Raw genomic sequence first — 19,806 nt, 5'->3', positions numbered from 1 at the left:
AGACTATATACTGTCCATCCTTGCCTTGGCCTGTTGTATGCATTGCAAGAGAAACATATGTTTAAGATTTTTGTTTGACCTTTAAGAGCTCAATGCAAAATCAAAGTTAAGTCAGCAATATTAAGCCGAGGTACTGTGGCCGGATACAACTCAAGAACAAAGAAGCAGCTGCCCCTCAAAGGGGACCGTCTCTCCAGCCAGTGGTGACAATGGATTCTTATGACCTCGTGGTTAATCCCCTTGGACCTGCTAACATGATATCGTAGGGGATGGGAGATGAAAGAAGATTAACTTAATCTTCACTTAATCAGATTAACCACGGTGTCATGAAAATCTGTCGACGCCAGTGGCTGTAGGGCCTCCATTGAGGGTCATCTGCCGCTACGTTCTTGAGTTGTATCCGGCTCTAGTCACTGGCTATAGTGCTGGCATGCTTACGCAATCTCAAGCACTGCGCATGAGCTCTGGCTGAACATGTGCTGCATTGTCAATTCAGAGCCACCCATCTCACAAGGAAATGGAGGACCTCGGCCTGATACGAGGAGACGAGCTTGTGTACCAGGCTGTGTTTCGGCGAGGATCTGGTAAGTTGCTGTGGAAACAAGCTTTTGCATGAAGGTTGACACGGCTCAAAACAAATCAGGCGTGCTCAGGCAAGTAATAGGGGGTAACATGGTCTCACTGGCACCATTCTGTTGTCCAGTGCACAGCTTCAGCGATGCTAAGCCGATAAGTAGGCATGTGCTAATAGTGGTTTTTGGTTTTAAGCAGATTTGAAGCAAATGTGGTAGTAAATTTCTTCGAATAATTTTGAAGCGAATATTTCGGATACTTCTTGCACACAAAAAAGGTTTAACAGCGCAATAAGCATTTTCAGAATGGTGTTTCTTGAACACACAAGGCCATTACATAAAAAAAAGAGAGTGCATTGAAGCTTTGTCGCACTCAGTGAAGCTGTCTCAGCTTTCCGCAAAAATGGCGATCAGAAATTGGAGAGGCCAACCTGCATGCGGTGCCGACGTATCTGCGGGGTGCGAGACCTATATGTGGGGCCTTCAACTGCTGCTCCTAATTGCGATTGTGCCATCGCACAGCCGTTGCTTTTAAGTGGCGACTCCATTTCACCTGCTAGACATGCGCTCTGCGTGTTCAGCCCCTAGCCCCATCCAGCATCAGGCGTCGGAAAGGGGCACCCATCTCCACGTGTCTCGAGCTAGCTCCTCTTTGCACTCGTGCTGTCATGCTCGTTTAATGAATTTCACGCAAAGAAGAGTGGCTGCAGCAGCTGCAGTTGGCCCAGGCTTGTTCCTTGGAATTCAAGAGAGATGTGCATCCTCTGATTAGGAAGACTTAGCATAGCGCAATCCGCTTCTGCAGGGAGCTATGGCTCATGTGCAGATCGCCCTGAGGATGCCACAAGGTGCCATTTGGCTGATGCATGCCTGCCCCGTCAGGACCAGCCAGCGCATGCGTGCACACTGACGCTGCGTGGAAGCGGATCGCGCTATGCTAAATCTCTCTGTTGATGGCCGCAACTGTGCTGGTTACAGTGCGTGCGTACTGCGAGTATCGTGCCGCAGAAATCTGGATGGTACAGATCTGGATGCTGTGCTTCTGCGTACTCACATCTGTTGCCGCGAGCACGCGCAGACTGGCTGCAGCAATACGCGCGGGAGCGCAAGCACCCGGCGCAGAGTCGGGCTTTGGTTGCATGTGCGCCACAGTGCTATCCAGGAGGAGGTACACTGAACTGATGATGATGATTACGGATTTTTATGACGCAAGGGCACCTATGGCCAAAGAGCGCCATGACACAATGTATTTTCTTTTTCTCAAGGTGGGGTCAAAGACCCATACACTGAAGAACTGAAACCACTTGCAGCAAGAGTTCCAGAAATTTTATTCGCTCGAAACGGATACTTTGAGATTTCGAATACCAGACATTCGGATCGAATCAAATATCGATTTCTTTACTATTTGACCGGATATTCTAAATTATCAAATATTCGCACACGTCTACCGACATCTGCGTGGCCTTTTGCTGTGCTCTATGTGCAACAAAATTATAGCTACTGGGATGTTGGTGAATACTCTCTATAAGGCCATGCACTGTCGGAGAACTAGTAGGTAAGTGCTCTGTAGTAGGTACTAGGTGCAAACTTTGAGATTATCACTGTGGGATTTACAAGTTGGATGATTACATGTTGCATCTTAGCAGCTATAAAGGGAAGAAAAACAAACAATTTGTTCATTGGGAGACTTCTTTTCTTTAGGGGGGGGGGGGGGGATGCTGCTCCTGGACAAGCGCTTTCTTTGCTGGTTGAGCGTAGTGATTGCAACTGCTGAAAACTGACATGACTGTGTTCCTGTATTTGTTAAGCTCGCTGTTTACTATGGGCAAGCGCCAATGGGCTAACCTTTCGAGAGTAATGCATAGGGTTCAGCAACAGTTACCAAAAAAAAAAGTATTTGTTTTTCACATGTGCACTGTGGTTCTGCTGCAGCTGCTTTGTAGTAGGTACTAAGCGCAAACTTCGAGATTGTCACAGTGGGATTTCTGAACGACCCTGAAACTGTAGCAGTTGGAGCAATTACAGAGCAAGTTATTCATTGCATTGCTTGTGCGATCGCAAATATTTATAGTCATCCCTGCTCGTGCTAGGGCTGCCTGAAATCATTCACGCAAGTTTCGAGTATGAGTGGGAAGTGATTTTGGGGATCATAGTTTACTGCTTCCAACATAATCAGGGGACTTTTAGCACCGTCTTGTGATTTACTTGTGTTATGAGTCCTGCATGACCGTCACATTGGAAGATAAGGAAGGTGGTCCCAGTGCACAAATCTGAATTCAAACACTGCTCATAACTACAGGCCACGTTTCTGGAATTACTTCATTTTTTTTTTACCACACTCAATACTGCTTTTGCAAGACATACTTATGTGTAACACAGCACCTTTTGTTCACCCATAAGCTACATGCCATTGTCAACTGCTGCTCCATTATCCATTGCTAAAGCATTTGATAAGGTATGTCACCAGCTACTGCTGCTAAAATCACGCAAGATAGGACTTGATACTAACGTACTAAAATGCTCGAGTGCTCGTGTGCTTTTTAACTTCCCGTCAACAGTTTGTCACTGCCAGTGATGTTAAAACTCCCCCTGCGTCCTGTTATCTCCGATGTTCCTCAAGGTACTGTGCTTGGGCCTTTTCTTTTTCTAATATATATTAATGACCTGGCCAACTGTGTTTCATCATCCATCCGGATATTTGCCAATGATTTAGATTTTTTTCCATGAAATAACATCTGATAATGACTCGTGCGCTTTACAGGCCAACATTAACAACATTTACCTATGGTGCAGAAAATGACATGGTGTTTCCCACTCACCCAGTAACTTATTTACTTATCACTTAGATGGTAACCCTTTAGAAGCATTCCTGTCACATAAGCACATCAGCATTCGCATCACTTCTACTCTTTCTTGGAAAACGCAAATAGAATACATCGTCAAACACAACTCAAACACAACTCAAACACAACTCAAACACATCCTCAAACACAACTTTTATTCAGCCCCTACTAACACTAAGCTATTGTTCTTTACAAACGGTCATCCACTCGCAATCAGAATACGCATCGGCAATACTGGACCCAGGTGTCAAAATCCTTAAAAACCAGGTAGAAAGGATTCAGAATAAAGCAGTGCATTTCATTGTATCAAACTTTCATTGCACTGCCAGTGTATCTACCTTGAAATCAAATCTTGACTTACCACCGCTAGCTATGCACCGCAAACATGTGCGCCCGTTCCTCTTTCACAAAATATTTCATCACGAAACACCGCACGACAAATTGCTTCCACCCCCACATGTATATCCTCACGCCTCGATCTCGTGTACAAAGATGGCTTAATTTCATGTAACACCAAACCGTTTTCTGACTCATTTATACCTCGAACATCTGCGGACTGGAACCATCTACCGTCTTCATTGGTAACAATTGAACGGTTCTCATTGTTTCAATCCTCAGTGTCCAGTGTTCTTTGGCTATGCCGTGTATAAGAGTGCTTTACGCTGTATTGTATTGATGCCTTCGTAGTCGAAGTCATTAGGACTGTATTCTCCTTGTTTATTTTTTTTTTTCCTGTTTCATTAAGTGCAGTGTTTTCTTTTTGTTGATGTTGGAATTTTTACTGAAGTGATCCCCACTCCCCTCTGTAATGTTTTACCCTGAGGGTACGAATGAAATAAAATTTAGAAAATGGTCGTTGAAACAACAGAAATTTGTGCTAGTTTGCTGCTCACTCACTCACAAAGGCAAGTCTTTATGTCATTATTTCGTTGTGGCAACAAAACGTTACTGTGTGGCATGATGAGATCACTGAAACTTTTCCCACCTTCAAGCGGCAGTTAGCTTGAGTGGGAGGTTGGGCTGCTGGTGCCAGTGTGATTCCAAGCAACAGGGCGACCTCAGTGACATGACTGGCTTGTCTTCAGCCTTCTTCCTTAGCCCTGCTTTCTTCTGTGTGCAGCTATGCTGAGGGCCTTGGTGCTCTTGCATGACAACTACCCACGCGACGCACCGCTGTTACTGCTGACGCTTCAGCTTCGCGAGGAGTGCTCCAGCCGAGATGACGACACTGTAAAAGTAAGTGGTACTGCTCATCGTGAGTGAAACCTCTTGATACCCAGCATCAGTTCGAACATGGTCGGTTCGAACATGATGGGAGCCCTGCTGTCAGCTTGGCTCTGCTTGCAGAATTGCGCGAAAATTCAGTTGATGAGCGTGTTTGTCAAAAAAAGAGCACATGAGCCTTGTGTGTACTGTTCACTGGCCTGTTTTGTGTTAAGCATCAGTTCACTATGGTTCCACGCTAGTATACCTGCAGGGGTGACAGATTTTGCATTTTTCTAAAGCCAAAAAGATGTGTTCCTGCACATGCAGCCAACATTGCAAACGAGCTTTTGAAACATAGGATTGAGCAAGGTATTGGCTATGGTTTTAGTTTGGTTTATGCGGTTTTAACGTCCCAAAGCGACTCAGGCTATGAGGGACGCCGTAGTGAAGGGCTCCGGAAATTTCGACCATGGGAAGTTCTTTAACGTCACTGACATCGCATTACACGGGCCCCTGGAATTTCGCCTCCATAGAAATTCAGCTGCCGCGGCAGGGATCAAATCTGCGTCTTTCGGGTCAGCAGCCAACGCAGCAATCATTGAGCCACCATGGCGGCGGACTATGGTTTTATTCAATGAACTTGGTAGTTCGTGCTTTGTTTTTTTTTTTTCACACTCTTTTCACATGTTTGCAACTTGGGTTGCCTTGCTGTGGACATGCTGCGTGGTTTACTGCATCACATGAGGGCTTTTTTTTTACAGCTAGAGCCATCTTTACCAGGACTGTAGCTGTAAATGCAAGCTAGTAAAGGTGTTGCGAGTCATTTTTTTTTTTATAAGCGAAATTTATTGCCCCAGGGCATCAATGATGGATGAAGGTGTGACGAATGATGTAGTAGAGATTAAATGAATGGAAAAAGGTTAGCTGATTTAATGAAGTCCAGTAGAGAACGATGGTGCGGTCCCTGCGCCCAGGCAATGCTAGTCACTTGCAAGTTCACATTGTGTTTGCCACCTTCTTGCTCGTGCTGTCTTTAACTGCCATGCTTTTTTGTTTTGTTTTCAGCATGTTGCAACTAGCCAAGAATGCACTTTACTTCTGGGTACCAGCATGAGGCTTCTTGCAGTGCTAGCCGCATGAGAAATACTCTCTTGTAAATTGCATAGAAGTTTTGCTATTAAAACCCACTGCGATGCTTAATGATTAGGATGCTCAGCTACTGAGCAGGAGGACCCGGGTTTAATTCTGGCCACTACAGCCGTGTTTCGATGGAGGTGAAACACAAAAATGTGTTTGTGTGCTGTGCAATGTCAGTGCATGTCAAAGAACCCCAAGTGATTTAAACTAATCTGGAGCACTCCACTATGGCATTCCTCAAAGGCCGTGTGTTTCTTCGCGACATTAAACCCCACAATTTGCAATTTACGATTTTTTTGGAGATTAACTCTTTCGTTGCCATGCCACTGTGTATTGATCACCAGTGATCGATGGATTTGAAGCGTGATTTCAGTGCTACCGGGGCTGCTTAGAATTTATTGAGCTATCTACTTTGTTGTTTCAAGACTACTTTTGTTTCTTGCATAGTTGGTATTTTTCCCGCTAGGTGCCAATTCTTGAAACTTGCTTGAAGTTGAGTTTTCGGCGTGGTGCACTCGCGGGGCAGCATCAGCCACAGGGATGGCGCATGCTCGGAAAAATCTCGTCTCGTTCGATTCTCTTGCATCTGCAGCAGATTTTTTTCAGTGCAAAACAGCAGTGAGTCTTGTGATGATATTGCATTGTTGGAACTTGATTTTGACGAAGAGACAGCGCAACCTCTGCACGAAATGTGGGCACCTTCGTTTTTCGCCTCTCCGTTTTTTTGCTTATGGAGCTGATTTACGAATTGCGCTGATGTCATGAATGATCGGTTGTTGGTTGTTGCTTTCCAGCAGCATCCTCTGCTTACGTCAAATGTCACAGAGTGGAGGTGGTGACAATGGCGATAGCTTTCGTCCTGGTGTACGATTTTTTACACGACATCACTGTAATGCAAGGAAGTCACTCACTCTGGCTGGCGATTGACCTGCCGCCGTCGTGTGGTGCAGTGTTCTGCGGAGAATCCAACCTAACTGACGTTTGCTGTTTATTTTTTTGTGGCTTCTGCAATTGCTGTCAGCGGCTTGGAAGCAGTGCTAAAACTTGGGAATTTAGCCTCCGAGTTGCTGTTTTTCCGCTGATTAAATTTTTGCTTTTCCAGCATGAGTAAAAAAGAAAGAAAATAATAATAATGATAATAATAATAATAATTGGTTTTTGGGGAAAGGAAATGGCGCAGTATCTGTCTCATATATCGTTGGACACCTGAAGGGCATGGTAAGGGAAGGGATAAAGGAGGGAGGGAAAGAAGATAGGAAGAAAGAGGTGTGGTAGTGGAGTGCTCCAGGTGATCTTTAACGTGCACTGACATCCCACAGCGCAGGGGCGCCTTAGGGTTTTGCCTCCATAAAAACGCAGCCGCCGCTCGAACCCGGGAACTCCGGATCAGTAGCCGAGCGCTCTAACCACTGAGCCACCACGGCGGGTTCCAGCATGAGTTTGTGGAGAAATTTTGTAATACCAATTTTGAGTATATGTTAACGTCTTAGTTTTTTACCTGTTCGTTAAAGGAGGTACCACTGTATTACTGTTTGTAATTTTCGTGCAAGTAGATCATCACAGATAATGTGAAAAAATTGCAAAATTGGTTTCTGAGGAAAGGAAATGGTGCAGTATCTGTATGGCATCTTGGCTACATGGCCATAAGAGAAGGGATAAAGGAGCCACTGAGCGAAGAAAGGAAGAAAGAGCTGCCATAGTGGAGGGCTCTGGAATAATTTCGACCACCTGGGGATCTTTATTATTCACTGACGTGGCACAGCAAAGCGGGCCTTTGCATTTCGCCTGAAACGCGGCCGCCGCGGTCGGGTTCGAACCCGGGTACTCCAGATCAGTAGCAGAGCGCCCTAACCGCTGAGCAACCGCAGCGGTTACAAATAGTATGGCCGATATATTTTTTCTGTTTCTGTAATTCTTTTCTCCTCTTTGAAAAACATTTTTAACTCAGACTGATAACGTTGAAAAGTACATTTATCACGCTATATTTTGATACATTGCAATTTACTTAGAAAATTTTGTACTCGATGTGAAAAATGTATACAGTCAAAACTCGATTTAACGAAACCCGATTTAACGAAAATCTCGATTTAGCGAAGGTATCCTAATTCCCCCTCAGACGCCCATAGCGTTCAATGCTTTGACTAACCCGAAATAACGAAACCGATTCCGTGATCTGTCCCGATTTAACGAACCTTTTTTCGAGAAATAAAGGTGAAAAAGTGTTAATTTTTGATCTATTTTGTAGAGAGCACCCCAAAATTTATTGATTGCGAGTCAGCGGTAACAGCGCGGAGCATCTTCATCCCGTCGCTTTTTTCAAACTGCGCGGCGCAAAATGAGTTTTAATTTTGAGTCGAGCTCACGAGATGGCGCCAGCAGTAAAAAAAGTTTCGTGCCACATTTCATAGATGGCGCTGTTGCAGTTCGCGTGTTTTTTTTTGTGTGTGTTTGTGTGTTGTGCTCTGTGTTCGCTCTTGTGCGGATTTCCCCGTGCCTTTGAACGCACGTCTTTGTCAAGCTCAGCTTGTTAGGCCTCCATCAGTCTAGCCTTGCTATCGTGAACGCGGACGTGGTGTGTGCGAGCAAGCGCGCCGCTAACCCTCCTGACTAGCAGATGGAGCCCTGCAAGAAACGAAAAAGGCTTACCCTGGACGAGAAAGCGGACATAATTCGTGCTGTGACAAGTGGACAGAAGAAATGTGACGTGGCTGCATCACATGGCATTCCAGCGAGTACTCTCTCCACAATATTGAAAGGGAAAGATGACATCCTCCGCGCCACTTCGTCGGGGAATCTCTCGCGCAAAAAAACGCTGAAGACCACTCCTCAAAGCAAAATGGAAGAGGCCCTCTTCGCCTGGTTTATGGATTTGCGGGCGAAGAATAGTACAGTCAAACCCGACTATATCGAACCCGTTTACATCGAATTACCCCGTATATCGAACAATTTATGAACATTGTATTGCTAAAATGAGAATATATAGCAAAAAATACTAATATATCGAACAAAAATAGCAGCCGCGCTTGATATATCGAACTTCAAGCCGCGCAAAACTGCTCCAGAAGTTGGCTTTCCCGCGTGGCGGCCGGGCGAGCTGCGCCAACATCCATCCCCCCCCCCCCCCCCCACTTGGCCAAAGTGGTTTAGCCCAACAGCGCTCGCACGGCGCTGCTATAAATAGAGTCCCAGCGCTGCTCTCGCTCCTTCAGACAGCCACCCAGCCACCCCTAGCAGAAGTGGTTCGACCGCGCACTCTGTTTACTCGCAGCCACGTGCGCCTGCATTCTGGTATGTGACTCGCGCGACTGCCATTGCGACTGCTTTGTTCCGTGTGCTTCGTTGCTTTGTGGGAGCGGTGAGCTCGTCCGCTTCGTGAAAGATGGCTGCTGTGAAGCGACAGAACCTAACCATATCTTCAAAGCTGGAGATCATCAGAAGAGTTGAGCGCGGAGAAAAGAAGTCGGATGTCGCCGCAGCGTACAGCATCCCCAGAAGCACGCTGAGTACGATTTTGAAAAATAAGGCCGACATTCCGGGACTGCATGGGACTGCAGCAACAGACTTCGTCTCCGTCGACGACGATGTTCCGACAACCGGAGAGCTCGCTGACGAAGACATCATTGCCGACCTCACTAGGGATGCCGCCGGCGACAGTAACTGTCAGGATACGACGAGTTCGTACCCGCCATCGTGTTCCGACGCACTTAACGCGCTGAGCGTTGTTCGCCGTCACTGTGAGTCAATAGAAGGCTGTGGGCTCAGCTGTTCTCAGTCGCTCGATAACGTTGAGAAGTGCATGCTTAATAATGCTTTCAAAATCAAAAAGCAGAAGAAGATCAACGACTATTTCTCGCATTAATACTCCCACCGTACATGTTTTTATCAAATAAAGAATGCTTTTTACTGAGGTGCGGTTTGTACATTGCCAAATTTGTTAAAAGTTGTATTTCGAATTACACGATATATCGAAGTGATTCCCGTTTTTTTACGAGTTCGATATATCCGGGTTTGACTGTATTCCCGTGAGTGGAGACCTGCTCCAACAAAAAGCTCGCTCTTTCACGTGCTTGCTGGGCGACAACGAGTTCAAGGCAAGTCCCGGCTGGCTGTCGCGCTTCAAAGAACGACAGGGCATCGTCGGGAAAGTGCTTAGCGGTGAAGCGAGCAGCGTAAGCATGGCTGTAGTCGGCGACTGGCAGTCTGAAAACGTGCCCGACATTCTGGGAAAATATGTCCCCAGCGACGTCTACAACGCCGACGAGAGCGGTCTATTCTACCAAATGCTGCCTAAAAAAACACTCGCCCTGAAGGGGCAGGCGTGCCACGGCGGCAAACACAGCAAACAAAGGCTGACTCTTTTGCTGTGCGTCAACATGGACGGCACCGACAAACGAGACCCGCTTGTCATCGGAAAGAGTGCGAGGCCGCGCTGTTTTAAAGGCACCAAAAAGCTTCCTGTGAAGTACGTTGCCAATTCAAAGGCGTGGATGTCGCGTGCCATTTTCGCTACATGGCTGAAGGAATTTGACAGCGACATGTGTCGCCAGAAAAGGAAAGTGTGCCTGTTGCTGGATAACTGCACGGCCCACTACGTTGCAGAGGTCGAGCTGACCAGCGTGGAGCTCCGCTACTTCCCCCCAAACGCAACGTCCGTGGTTCAGCCCTTGGATCAAGGGATAATTAATAGCGTGAAGTGCGCATACAAGCGTCGAGTCGTCGACAGAGTTCTCCTCAACCTGGAGCTGAAGCGCGAGACGAAAATAGATATTTTTATGGCGGTTGAGATGGTGGCGGCGGCTTGGAGAGCATTGAGGCCGTCGATAATTGTCAACTGCTTCAGGACTGCCGGTTTCGGTACACTAGGCCCTGAAACTGCCGAAGCTGGTCCGGACTGCGCGAGCGCCGTGCACGAGGATGAAGATGCCTGGGAACACCTTCGCTCAGTGGATGAAGTGCCCACAGGCATAAGTTTCTCAGACTACGTGAACGCCGACGCAAACGCAGTCACAACGGAAGTTTTGACTGATGCCGATATGTTGCGGCTTGTAGGAAGCGTGGAGGGAGTGGTGGCTGAAGACGCTGCCGACGACCCTGCAGGTGGCGAAGCTCCCGTGCCGACACCAGGTCAGGTGATGGATGCTCTCGATCTGCTGCGACATTTTGCTGGCGCACACGAGGGGACGGAAGACGCGCTGGACGCACTTCAGACCTACGAGAAATCGGTGCGGCCGTTGCTCACAAAGCGCACGCAGGCAAAGATCACCGACTTCTTTGGCGGAAAATAAATTTGTAGTCCCCTCGGGCCTTTCTTGTCGAGTAAGAATTTTTGTTGTTTCTTTTCATACGCGCTAGCGGCGCCTGTCGTGGTGTTGGCGCTACCCACTCGAAAGTAGCGCGGGGGGTCATGACGATGACCATACGGACCCCCAAAGATTGCGCTAGTTGTATGATTACCAACTTTGGCGCCAATTTGTCATTAGCTGTGTGGCTTGCCGTCCCGTCGGCGGTATTTAGGGAAGATTGTTGCGCCGCTAGCCGAACCGTCCTTTGGGTCGGTGCTACCGGCGTGAATTCGTCACGCGCGAGTGCGACGAAAAGTGAAAATGGTACGTGCTAACCGATATGACCGCGATAAGCTGGTACGGTTTATGCGGATGCAAAATGCATTATGTTCAATGGGTGCTCAGTCGGGGACTTGACTTTACTACTTTTAAAATGAAAGTACTGTTTAAGCGGGTACGTTTTAACGAGGTTTTACTGTAATCGAATGTACTGAATTATGTGCCCAAGAAATGCCTCATTCAATTTAACGAAGTTCTCGATTTAACGAAATAATTCACGGCTCCCCTCAACTTCGTTAAATCGAGTTTTAACTGTATCAAATACACTTTGAAAAAGGCCTTTTTTTCATGTGTAAAAAAAAAATTTTCAGCGCAAAAAGTTTTTGCGTTGTAAATTCAAACTTTGGGTGGCTAGATAATAAAAACTTGGAAACATTTTGTAAGTTCCCTAATGTTTTTACTATTTTTTCTCCACGGCATTGTCTTTTCCATACAATTTTTTCTAAATTTTCAACTTTTTCAGGTTTTTCGATTTTTTTTTTTGCAATATTCACACAAATTATTTGTGTTGATATGTCTGCAGAAAGCACATTCGGTTGCTATCAATTTCATGTAAAGTTCTCTTTCTTACACCTCATATATATTGCAGGAAAAAATTATGTCTAAGACCTATCAATAACAGTCACTTTGCTCGTGGTAATGAAAGAGTTAAAGGATTGCTTTCATGGTGCTCTGTTAGGCGTAACTGAAAGACTCTGTTCAGAGGTGCCATCTGTGCAAAGGCCCTGCCGTGCCCCTGAATGGAAACCCCTTTGCAGGAGCTGGAGCGCGAACTAAACGTGCACTGCGTGGAGCAGGTGCAGGCACAAGCGGGCAATCAGCTACTGAGCTGCCAGCTTCAGCACCTGCTCGTCTGCATGGACGTGCTGCTGGAGTCCATGTGTGACCACCTGGATGCACCGCGAGAGTTCTCCAGGGACAAGGTGCTTGCCCGTGTCGCAAGGTCAGTGAGGTTCCGTATTCACGCAGACAGCACTGACGCTCTGAAGCGGAACCACCCTGCAGTCGCGGTTCTAGAATGCATAGGGGATTCACTGTGGAGCTGGGAATGATCTGAAATCACTTTACTATACCGTCTTTCTCATGCAGAAAGAGCAGAATAGGACTGGGATGGTATAGTTACAGATTGCTAGCACTGAATCAAATTTTAAAAGAATAGAATACATCTTTTGATTCAGGCCTCTAGGGGCACACAAAATTATATTTTTCCATCATGAAGCATTTTCTTAGGTGGCTGCAAGTTAAAAATTGTTTCAATAGAATTGAATTGATCTATTGCAAACTGATTTTTGAATTGAATTCAAATTGTTGGGTGGGGGAGAAGGTGGAACAGTGCAGAAGGAGCGAGTGGGTGTCTCTGTTTTCGATGATGTCTTCTTTGGCAACCTGAGCTGCCACAGCCATTTGCAGTAGTTCTAGCCCACTGCCTCCCATTGGTGTCGAGGTGGTCATAAGGGCTGGCAGCTCAGCCACCATGTGGTTGATTTTACATAGATTATCGGGAGCCATGTATACGAGGGATGAACATGGAAGGTTCCAAAAGAGGGATTGAATATCGAATTATTCAGATTCCATTTTATTCAGATATGCCTGCAGTATCACTCATTCTAAGGAGGATCACCCTGTCACGAGAAGCGCTCTTCTGTATAATGCCATTTTAATCTGGCAGCGCTACTGTGTTGCTTGTGCCACTAGAGGGAAGGTCTGAAATGGTCAGGAATTTTGACCAAATGCACTTGCTTTTCGGTGTTTGTCTTTGTATGAGAACAGTATCAAATGTAAGTCAACAAAATTATATTCAGGTAAGGAACACTTTGATAATAATAGAGGAAGAAGATGAGGAAGATTTCAGAGATTCCATGGCTACAGTGCAACTGACGAAACGTGGTTAAGAACACACTCTGCACAGCGTCATTCGACCTTACACAGCATAGATGCACACTTCCACACTAACGGGCATTTGTAGGTTACTGATGGTAAACAAGAAAATGTTAAGCCTGGAAAAATGCCTATTTTCCTGAATGTCTCCATTTTCTTTTCTTCCAATGCAGGGGTCCAGGCAGGAGCCGGCCGTATAAGTTTCTCACCAAGCCAGGCATCTTTACGCAGAGGACATAAGCACATATGTATGTGGCATTGCTAGTTATAAAAATATGTGGCAAATAAAAAGGGGGTATTGGCGAACCATTCATGAGCCCTTGCTCATTATGTAATGTTTCTTTTGGCTTTTGTCCATGGCTGCTGCCTGTACTGGATTCACCTTATCCCGTCATGCACCTAATTTTAGCCATTAAGAGTGAGAGAAGGGTTTGCATGGGGGAAAGGTAAACCATTGGCCTCTTGAACTTGGATGCTCTTTCGGCTCCTCCGAGCTATCCCTGTATGTCATAGTATGTAGCATCCGGAGCCGGAGTCAGTCACTTTTTTACCCTCCACATCCCAAATCATCATAATTACTCGTGTAATTTGCTCACCCAGCTTTTAACCCAGATTTTTTAAAAGGAACTTTTACTAACATATTTCGCGCTCCCTGCTGCACAAGCACACCAGCATGTACGCTGTTGCGCGCAGGACAGGCTTGGGAGGATCGGCGCAGCCGTGAAAGGTGAGTGAGTGGTGTCAAAAACTGTAATTTGTTTGTAAATTGCTTCGGGTAAGAAAAAGTCAATGATGCACAGTTTACCCGGTTCTCTCGCGCCGGCGGTCCCTTTCCCATACGAGCGGCTGCGTGAGCAAGCTTCCAGTAACCACTGGAGCATGTGTCGCGCCAGAATCCCAAACTACCGAACCACTGGTTGTTCCGTTTGCCGCTACTCAGCCACCCGCATCCGAGAGGAGCGCCATTTTATCGCCTTCGATCTTCATTTGCCTTTGACTGCTGGCTTTGCGACTGTATCATTCCGCATTTATTGCTTTGAGCTGCGCACGCGCCGTCATGCCATCGCGCTGGGAACTAACTACATAACGCGATTCTGGGGACGGGGGAGGGGTATGTGTCTACTTTTTTTGAGGCCAACGAGGGACGTGATTTGCGGGGTCAACTTATACACGGAAATATACCATACACATTGCTGGTTATTACCTTTGTAGAGTTTTTTCTTTAGGATCTGTTCACAAAATTTCCACGTAATTTGTACACCCCCTTTTTGAAGCCTTAAATTTAAGAAAAAAGTGTGCATATTACGCAAGTAAACGCGGTATTTTTCCAAAAAGTAATCGAAATATTGATTTTTTTTTAATTGCTCCGTTTATGACTGTGAAGGACAGAAACAGCGTGAAATAACTGTATGCCTAAAACAAATTACGCGGATAAATACGTTTTTTCAGAAAGTGATGAAAAATATAGTTTTTTTTTATTGCTCTATAGGACGCTACAAAAAACATAAACTGTGAAAATTAACTTTATTTACTCCTGAAACACTAAATTATTGAAAAATGTATTGCAACATTCAACTTTCATGCATAGCTCCACACCATAGTGTACGCACCACGTCCAGGTTTCTTTTCAGTGGTGCAGTGGCTCAGTGCTTGGGGCACTCGCCTACTGATCAGGAGTACCCGGGTTCAAGCCCAACCACGGCGGCCGCGTTTCGATCAAGGCGAAATGCAAAAGGCACCTGTGTGCTGTGCGATATCAGTGCACATTAAACATCCCCAGGTGGTCAAAATTATTCTGGGGCCCTCCACTATGGCACCTTTTCCTTCCTTTCTTATTTCAGTCCCCCCTTTACCTTTTACGGTGGCACAGTTCAGGTATCCACCGAGATGTGACAGATACTTCGCCATTTCCTTCCCCAAAAACTAATTTTAAATTTTTTCACCTTAGAGCAGGTCCATGTGACATACTCTAATGTAGATTTACCCTGGCACCATGGAGATTCGTCTACATATTGTGTAGAGAAAATCTTGTGTAGTTTGTGCAGGTGCGGGCAGGCATCCGGTTTGTAGTCAGTCTACCGCCTCCTCTTTGGTTTACCTTTTGTGTGGCGCTGGGTAGCGTTTCCCCTGACCCCTGTAATGATAGAGTATGTCTCAATACGTGGCGGTAACAGGGTCAAAGGCGCCTGTGCTGCAAAGTGTTGAGTCTGCTCGGTTGACGTACCCTCGAGCTAACTCGTCCGCTGCCACCTTGCCCCTCATCCCCTCCTGTCTCGGAACCCATACTATATTATGTTTAGTGTTTATGTGTCTTCTCGTCGTGAGTTGAATATTATTGCCGATGATGTCGATCCTGCCTCTTGTGTAGTTTCTCCATGCTTGTTTGGAGTCCGTCACTATAGTGAGCTTTTGTCCAGTAGCGATGCCGTGCGATATATCCAGAGCCATGGCGGTTTCTTCAGCTGCCTCTATGCTTGGGCTGTTTATCGTTGCGCTGGTTATTTCTTTCCCTCCTTCGTCTGTTACAACGGCGATCGATTTGCGTTGGAATCGGTACTTGGCAGCGTCCGTGTAGACTACGCCTGGATTGTCGCTGAATTCCCTGCTGAGTGCTCGCACTCTGGCTTGTCGTCTTTCACGGTGTATATTGGGGCCCATGTGTCTGGGTATGGGTCTTACCCGGATGTTGTTTCTGTCTTTATTATTAATCTGTTCCTTGTCTTTTTGTGTTCCCAGGGTTAGCCCTAATTTCTTCATTAGGTGTCTTCCCGTTCTGGTTTGAGTGAGTCTGTCTGGTTGCGCACTACGTTGCGCTTCTCGTAGTTCGTCGAAGCTGTTCGATACTCCCAGTGCCTATAGCTTTTCGGTTGGTGTCGACATTAGAAGTTTGAGCGCCGTTTTGTACGCTTTGCATAGTATGGTATCGTTTTGTAGGCTTTGCATAGTATATATGGCGTCGATTTGTAGAGTCACTTGCTTGTTTAGTTCGGGGTAGGGGCGACTGTACGTTACCCAGCTCATGGAGGGACTGTCTATGAGTCCTCAGGTGTCCTGTTCTCTCATCCCCTTCTTTTTACTGCTGACTCTTCACACGATTGTGGCAAATTGCTCTGTTGTATTCTTAAGAGAGGCGATGGTTTTGCTACATCGTCCTGTGTTTTACAGCCACGTTCCAACCACTCTGACTTCCGTTTTCTCAGGTATTGTCTTGTTTCCGAGTTTCAGGGTGATTTGGGAGCCGTATTTCCGCGTACCTTTTTTGGCGTATTCTGATTTTTCTGCTCAGCACGATAGTCCTCTGGCCCTGACGTATTCTTCAGTATGGTCGATCGCTCTTTGTAGCTGCTCTTGTTTTGGCGCTAGAGAGCCTGTGGTTGTCCATATTGTTATGTCATTTGCATACATTGTGTAGCTGATGTTTTTTATTTCGTCGAGTCTCGTGAGTCCTTTCATCGCTACGTTGAGTAGTACCGGTGATATTACTGAGCCTTGCGGTGTGCCCCTGTTTAGCACCGTGAAGCTCTCAGATCTTGTGTTTCCGATGCCTATCGTAGCCGTTCGTTCCGTCAAGAAGGCTTTGACATATTGGAAGGATGTGTTTCTGCAGCTAATGTTATTGAGACCTTCCATGATGGCCGCATGTCCCATGTTATCGAATGCTCCCTTTATGTCGAGCTCTAGTACTGCGTTCTCCACTTCTTGGTATTTCAGTGAGGACTTCCTCTTTTAATTGTAGAAGTACGTCTTTTGTGGACAATCCCCTTCTGAAGCTAAACATGGCATCAGTGTAATATCCCTTGTCCTCCATGTAGTTTGTGATCCTTTCATTGACCACTCTCTCTTATATCTTCCCTGGGCAAGTAATTACAGAGATTGATCTAAGGTTTTCGATGTGGAGTCTGTTGCCCGACTTGGGTATTGTAGCCTAATTACCTCCGCATGTTTCCATTCTGCTGACACGATTCATTTTTCCCCAGATTTCGTTTAGGTTCTTCGTAAGTTCAACGATGGCCGTGTCTCCCATGTTTCTAATGGGAGCGTTATTTATTCTGTCCTTTCCGCCTGCCGCATTCTTTTTGGCTTCTCGTATGGCTGCCCTTACTTCCTCCTCGGTGATTGGCCTATCCATCTTGGGGTTGTCTTCTGCTGTGCATTCTTGGTCTTGCTTTGGGTGCGTGGTTGTGCCGTAGCATTTCTCCCTCAGTGCCTATGCTAGTTGGTCTTCCGCTCCGGGGAAGGTGTGGATTAGGCATTTCATGGGCTTGCCGCTTTCCGTTTTGGTTTTTGTTGGGTCTATCAAGGCTCTTAATGTAATCCAAGTTCGGGCCATGCCTAGTCTTCCTCTCAGTGCTTCTGTAAACTGTTGCCAGTTTTGCGTGGCGATGTCTGCGTGCTCTGATGCCTTCTTGTTTAGATTGGCGATCTTCAGCTTGAATTTCGTGTTGTGTTTTTGCTGCCTCCATCTCCTGATAAGGCTTCTTCGTGCTTCCCACAGGTGAAGAAGGTCGCTCTCTATGTCTGGGTTTTGTTCCGTGCAAGAGATTATCTTCGTGTATTTTTGTCTGGCCTTCGTAAGCTCCGTGCACCACTCTTCTATGTTGGTTATCGGTTTCGTGGTTTTGTCACTGTGGTTCCGGAAGGCTTCCCAGTCTGATTTTGGCAGTCCCTAGTCATCCTCCATTTCTCCTTCGGCGATTTCTAAGCTAAGAATGAAGTGGTCACTCCCTAAGGAGCAGCAGGTGCGTGGCGCATGACGTCAGAGTTCGCCGCCGCCGTGGCCGTGTGTGGTATGGTGGGGATAAACTGCGTATGTGCGGCTGTGTATAAAAGCTGAGGTGATATGACTCAGTGTATCACAATCACTTCGCATGGGTGACGAAAAGGAGACTCCAGCATGCCACTTTGCGGCGGTATCGTCAGAAGATGAATTCTTCGGACACAGAAGTCATCGCCTGGCACTTGGCCGCTCTGCAGAGAAAGAATGAGCATCAGAAGGCTAAACGAACGGCGAAGACGCCTGATGAAAGAGTAGAACGTTTTGCCAAGCGGAGACGCCAGGAGGCGGAGCGTAACGAGCGTCAAATAGCAGCTCGCATGGTTCCTTCGCAAGGAAATCAAGACGAAGTGACGACAGCAACATCATAATCAACAACTGAAGATAAGGGTGTAAAAAGGACGTCGTATAACTGACCACGCGATTAGACCAGGGCGGAACTGCAGCTCTCGCTGCGTATATCCTGGCATAGCTGAGCTAAGCCACCGCCAATTTTTATTGCTTCATCATGAACCAATCGCGCGCAACCTGCACACATTTCTTATTGCGTAAATAGTTTGTGTATATTACCTCACCCCCTATCCTGTCTCCTTACCTTTTTCTTTTCATCGCGCCATTCTGCCTGCTATCCTTTATTTCCACTACCCCAGCTCAGGTGCTTCAGTATCGATGGCAGATGCCGGGTATTAAAAAATCTTATCTCGTTTTTTTGTTATTTTAATAAGCCACTACTACTACTATGTCTCTCCGAAGAATGACCTTCAAGCGGTAGAGCGGGGGAGGGTGGGGGAAAGGGGGCGTGGCTTTGACGTCATACCGTTTGACTGCACCGGCTCCCGCACTATGGGCTAATTTTACCGGGTTAAAACGGACGTGGCATAATGATTCTTGGTGTGCGAGGAAAGCAAGATATTCGAAGCATCTGGATACCAACTTCGAAACGATAGAGTAATTTAGCAACTTTTATCTATTAGTGAAGATCGCCAGCGACCACGCTGCAGCTAAGCCTAACGAGACGAAGGACTCCGCTAGACCTCGACGCTTCCGCTGAGACAGACGGAGGGATGCTCGCTAGCCCCAGCGGGAGCGGAAACGCTCCCTGGGGCTTGCAAAGCGAGGTTTCACACATGGAAGACGAAGATTCTGAGGACGAAAAGTTCTGCCGAAACATGCCGGGAACGCACGAGCGACGCCAACCAGGACGCGGAGGAAAACGATGGCGCGGATAACTGGACGCCATTTATGCGGGCCAGGGCGCGACGGCGACAAAAGCTCGAGAAAGCAAAAGAAGACAAGAAAGCGAGAGCGGCAGCCAGGAAGACCAGCCAGACGGGACGCAGCGACCAATTGGGAGAAGACAAGCGGCAAGGCGCCTTCGCGGAGAAAACCACCGCTACCCAAGACAGACGTGAAAGTCATCCTTAGACCTAAGCAGGGGCTACAACTGAAAGAGTATCCACAGTTTGTCATCTCGAAAGCAACCCAGGCGGTGACCGGCCACCAGCCGGTATGCGGAGCAGAGAACTTCATCACCAGAATCCGACCTGTATCCAACATAATCATCACGAGCACGCCGTCCGATGAGGCGAGACGGCAAGACAAATCAAGCAAATAAGACAACTCAGCATCGGGGGAGTCAACTACGAGGTCAACACGTATATTGCGGCGCCGGATAATGTGATCCGGGGAGCCATCCACGGAATCGAGCTGGGCCTCAAGACCGAAGAACTACAGGCGGAACTGGGAGTCCGAGCGCGTGGAGTCGAAATCATCGG

The 19,806-nt window shown here is 46.9% G+C and overlaps 1 protein-coding gene across 1 annotated transcript in view; it reads left to right on the top strand.

Moving 5' to 3' along the window:
• thoc5 (THO complex subunit 5) overlaps nucleotides 1-13,587 on the top strand; it is a gene marked incomplete in the record, with an annotated part of 36,653 nt that extends 23,066 nt beyond the window's left edge. Inside the window, 4 exon segments of the mRNA XM_077654935.1 lie at nucleotides 497-584; nucleotides 4,536-4,651; nucleotides 12,138-12,322; nucleotides 13,431-13,587. Of these exon segments, the coding sequence (XP_077511061.1) occupies nucleotides 497-584; nucleotides 4,536-4,651; nucleotides 12,138-12,322; nucleotides 13,431-13,497 (456 nt within the window).
• Nucleotides 13,588-19,806: the final 6,219 nt, after the last annotated feature.

Source organism: Amblyomma americanum, chromosome 2, assembly GCF_052857255.1.
Source record: "Amblyomma americanum isolate KBUSLIRL-KWMA chromosome 2, ASM5285725v1, whole genome shotgun sequence".
NCBI lineage: Eukaryota > Metazoa > Arthropoda > Arachnida > Ixodida > Ixodidae > Amblyomma > Amblyomma americanum.
This window is presented reverse-complemented; position numbering and strand designations above follow the sequence as displayed.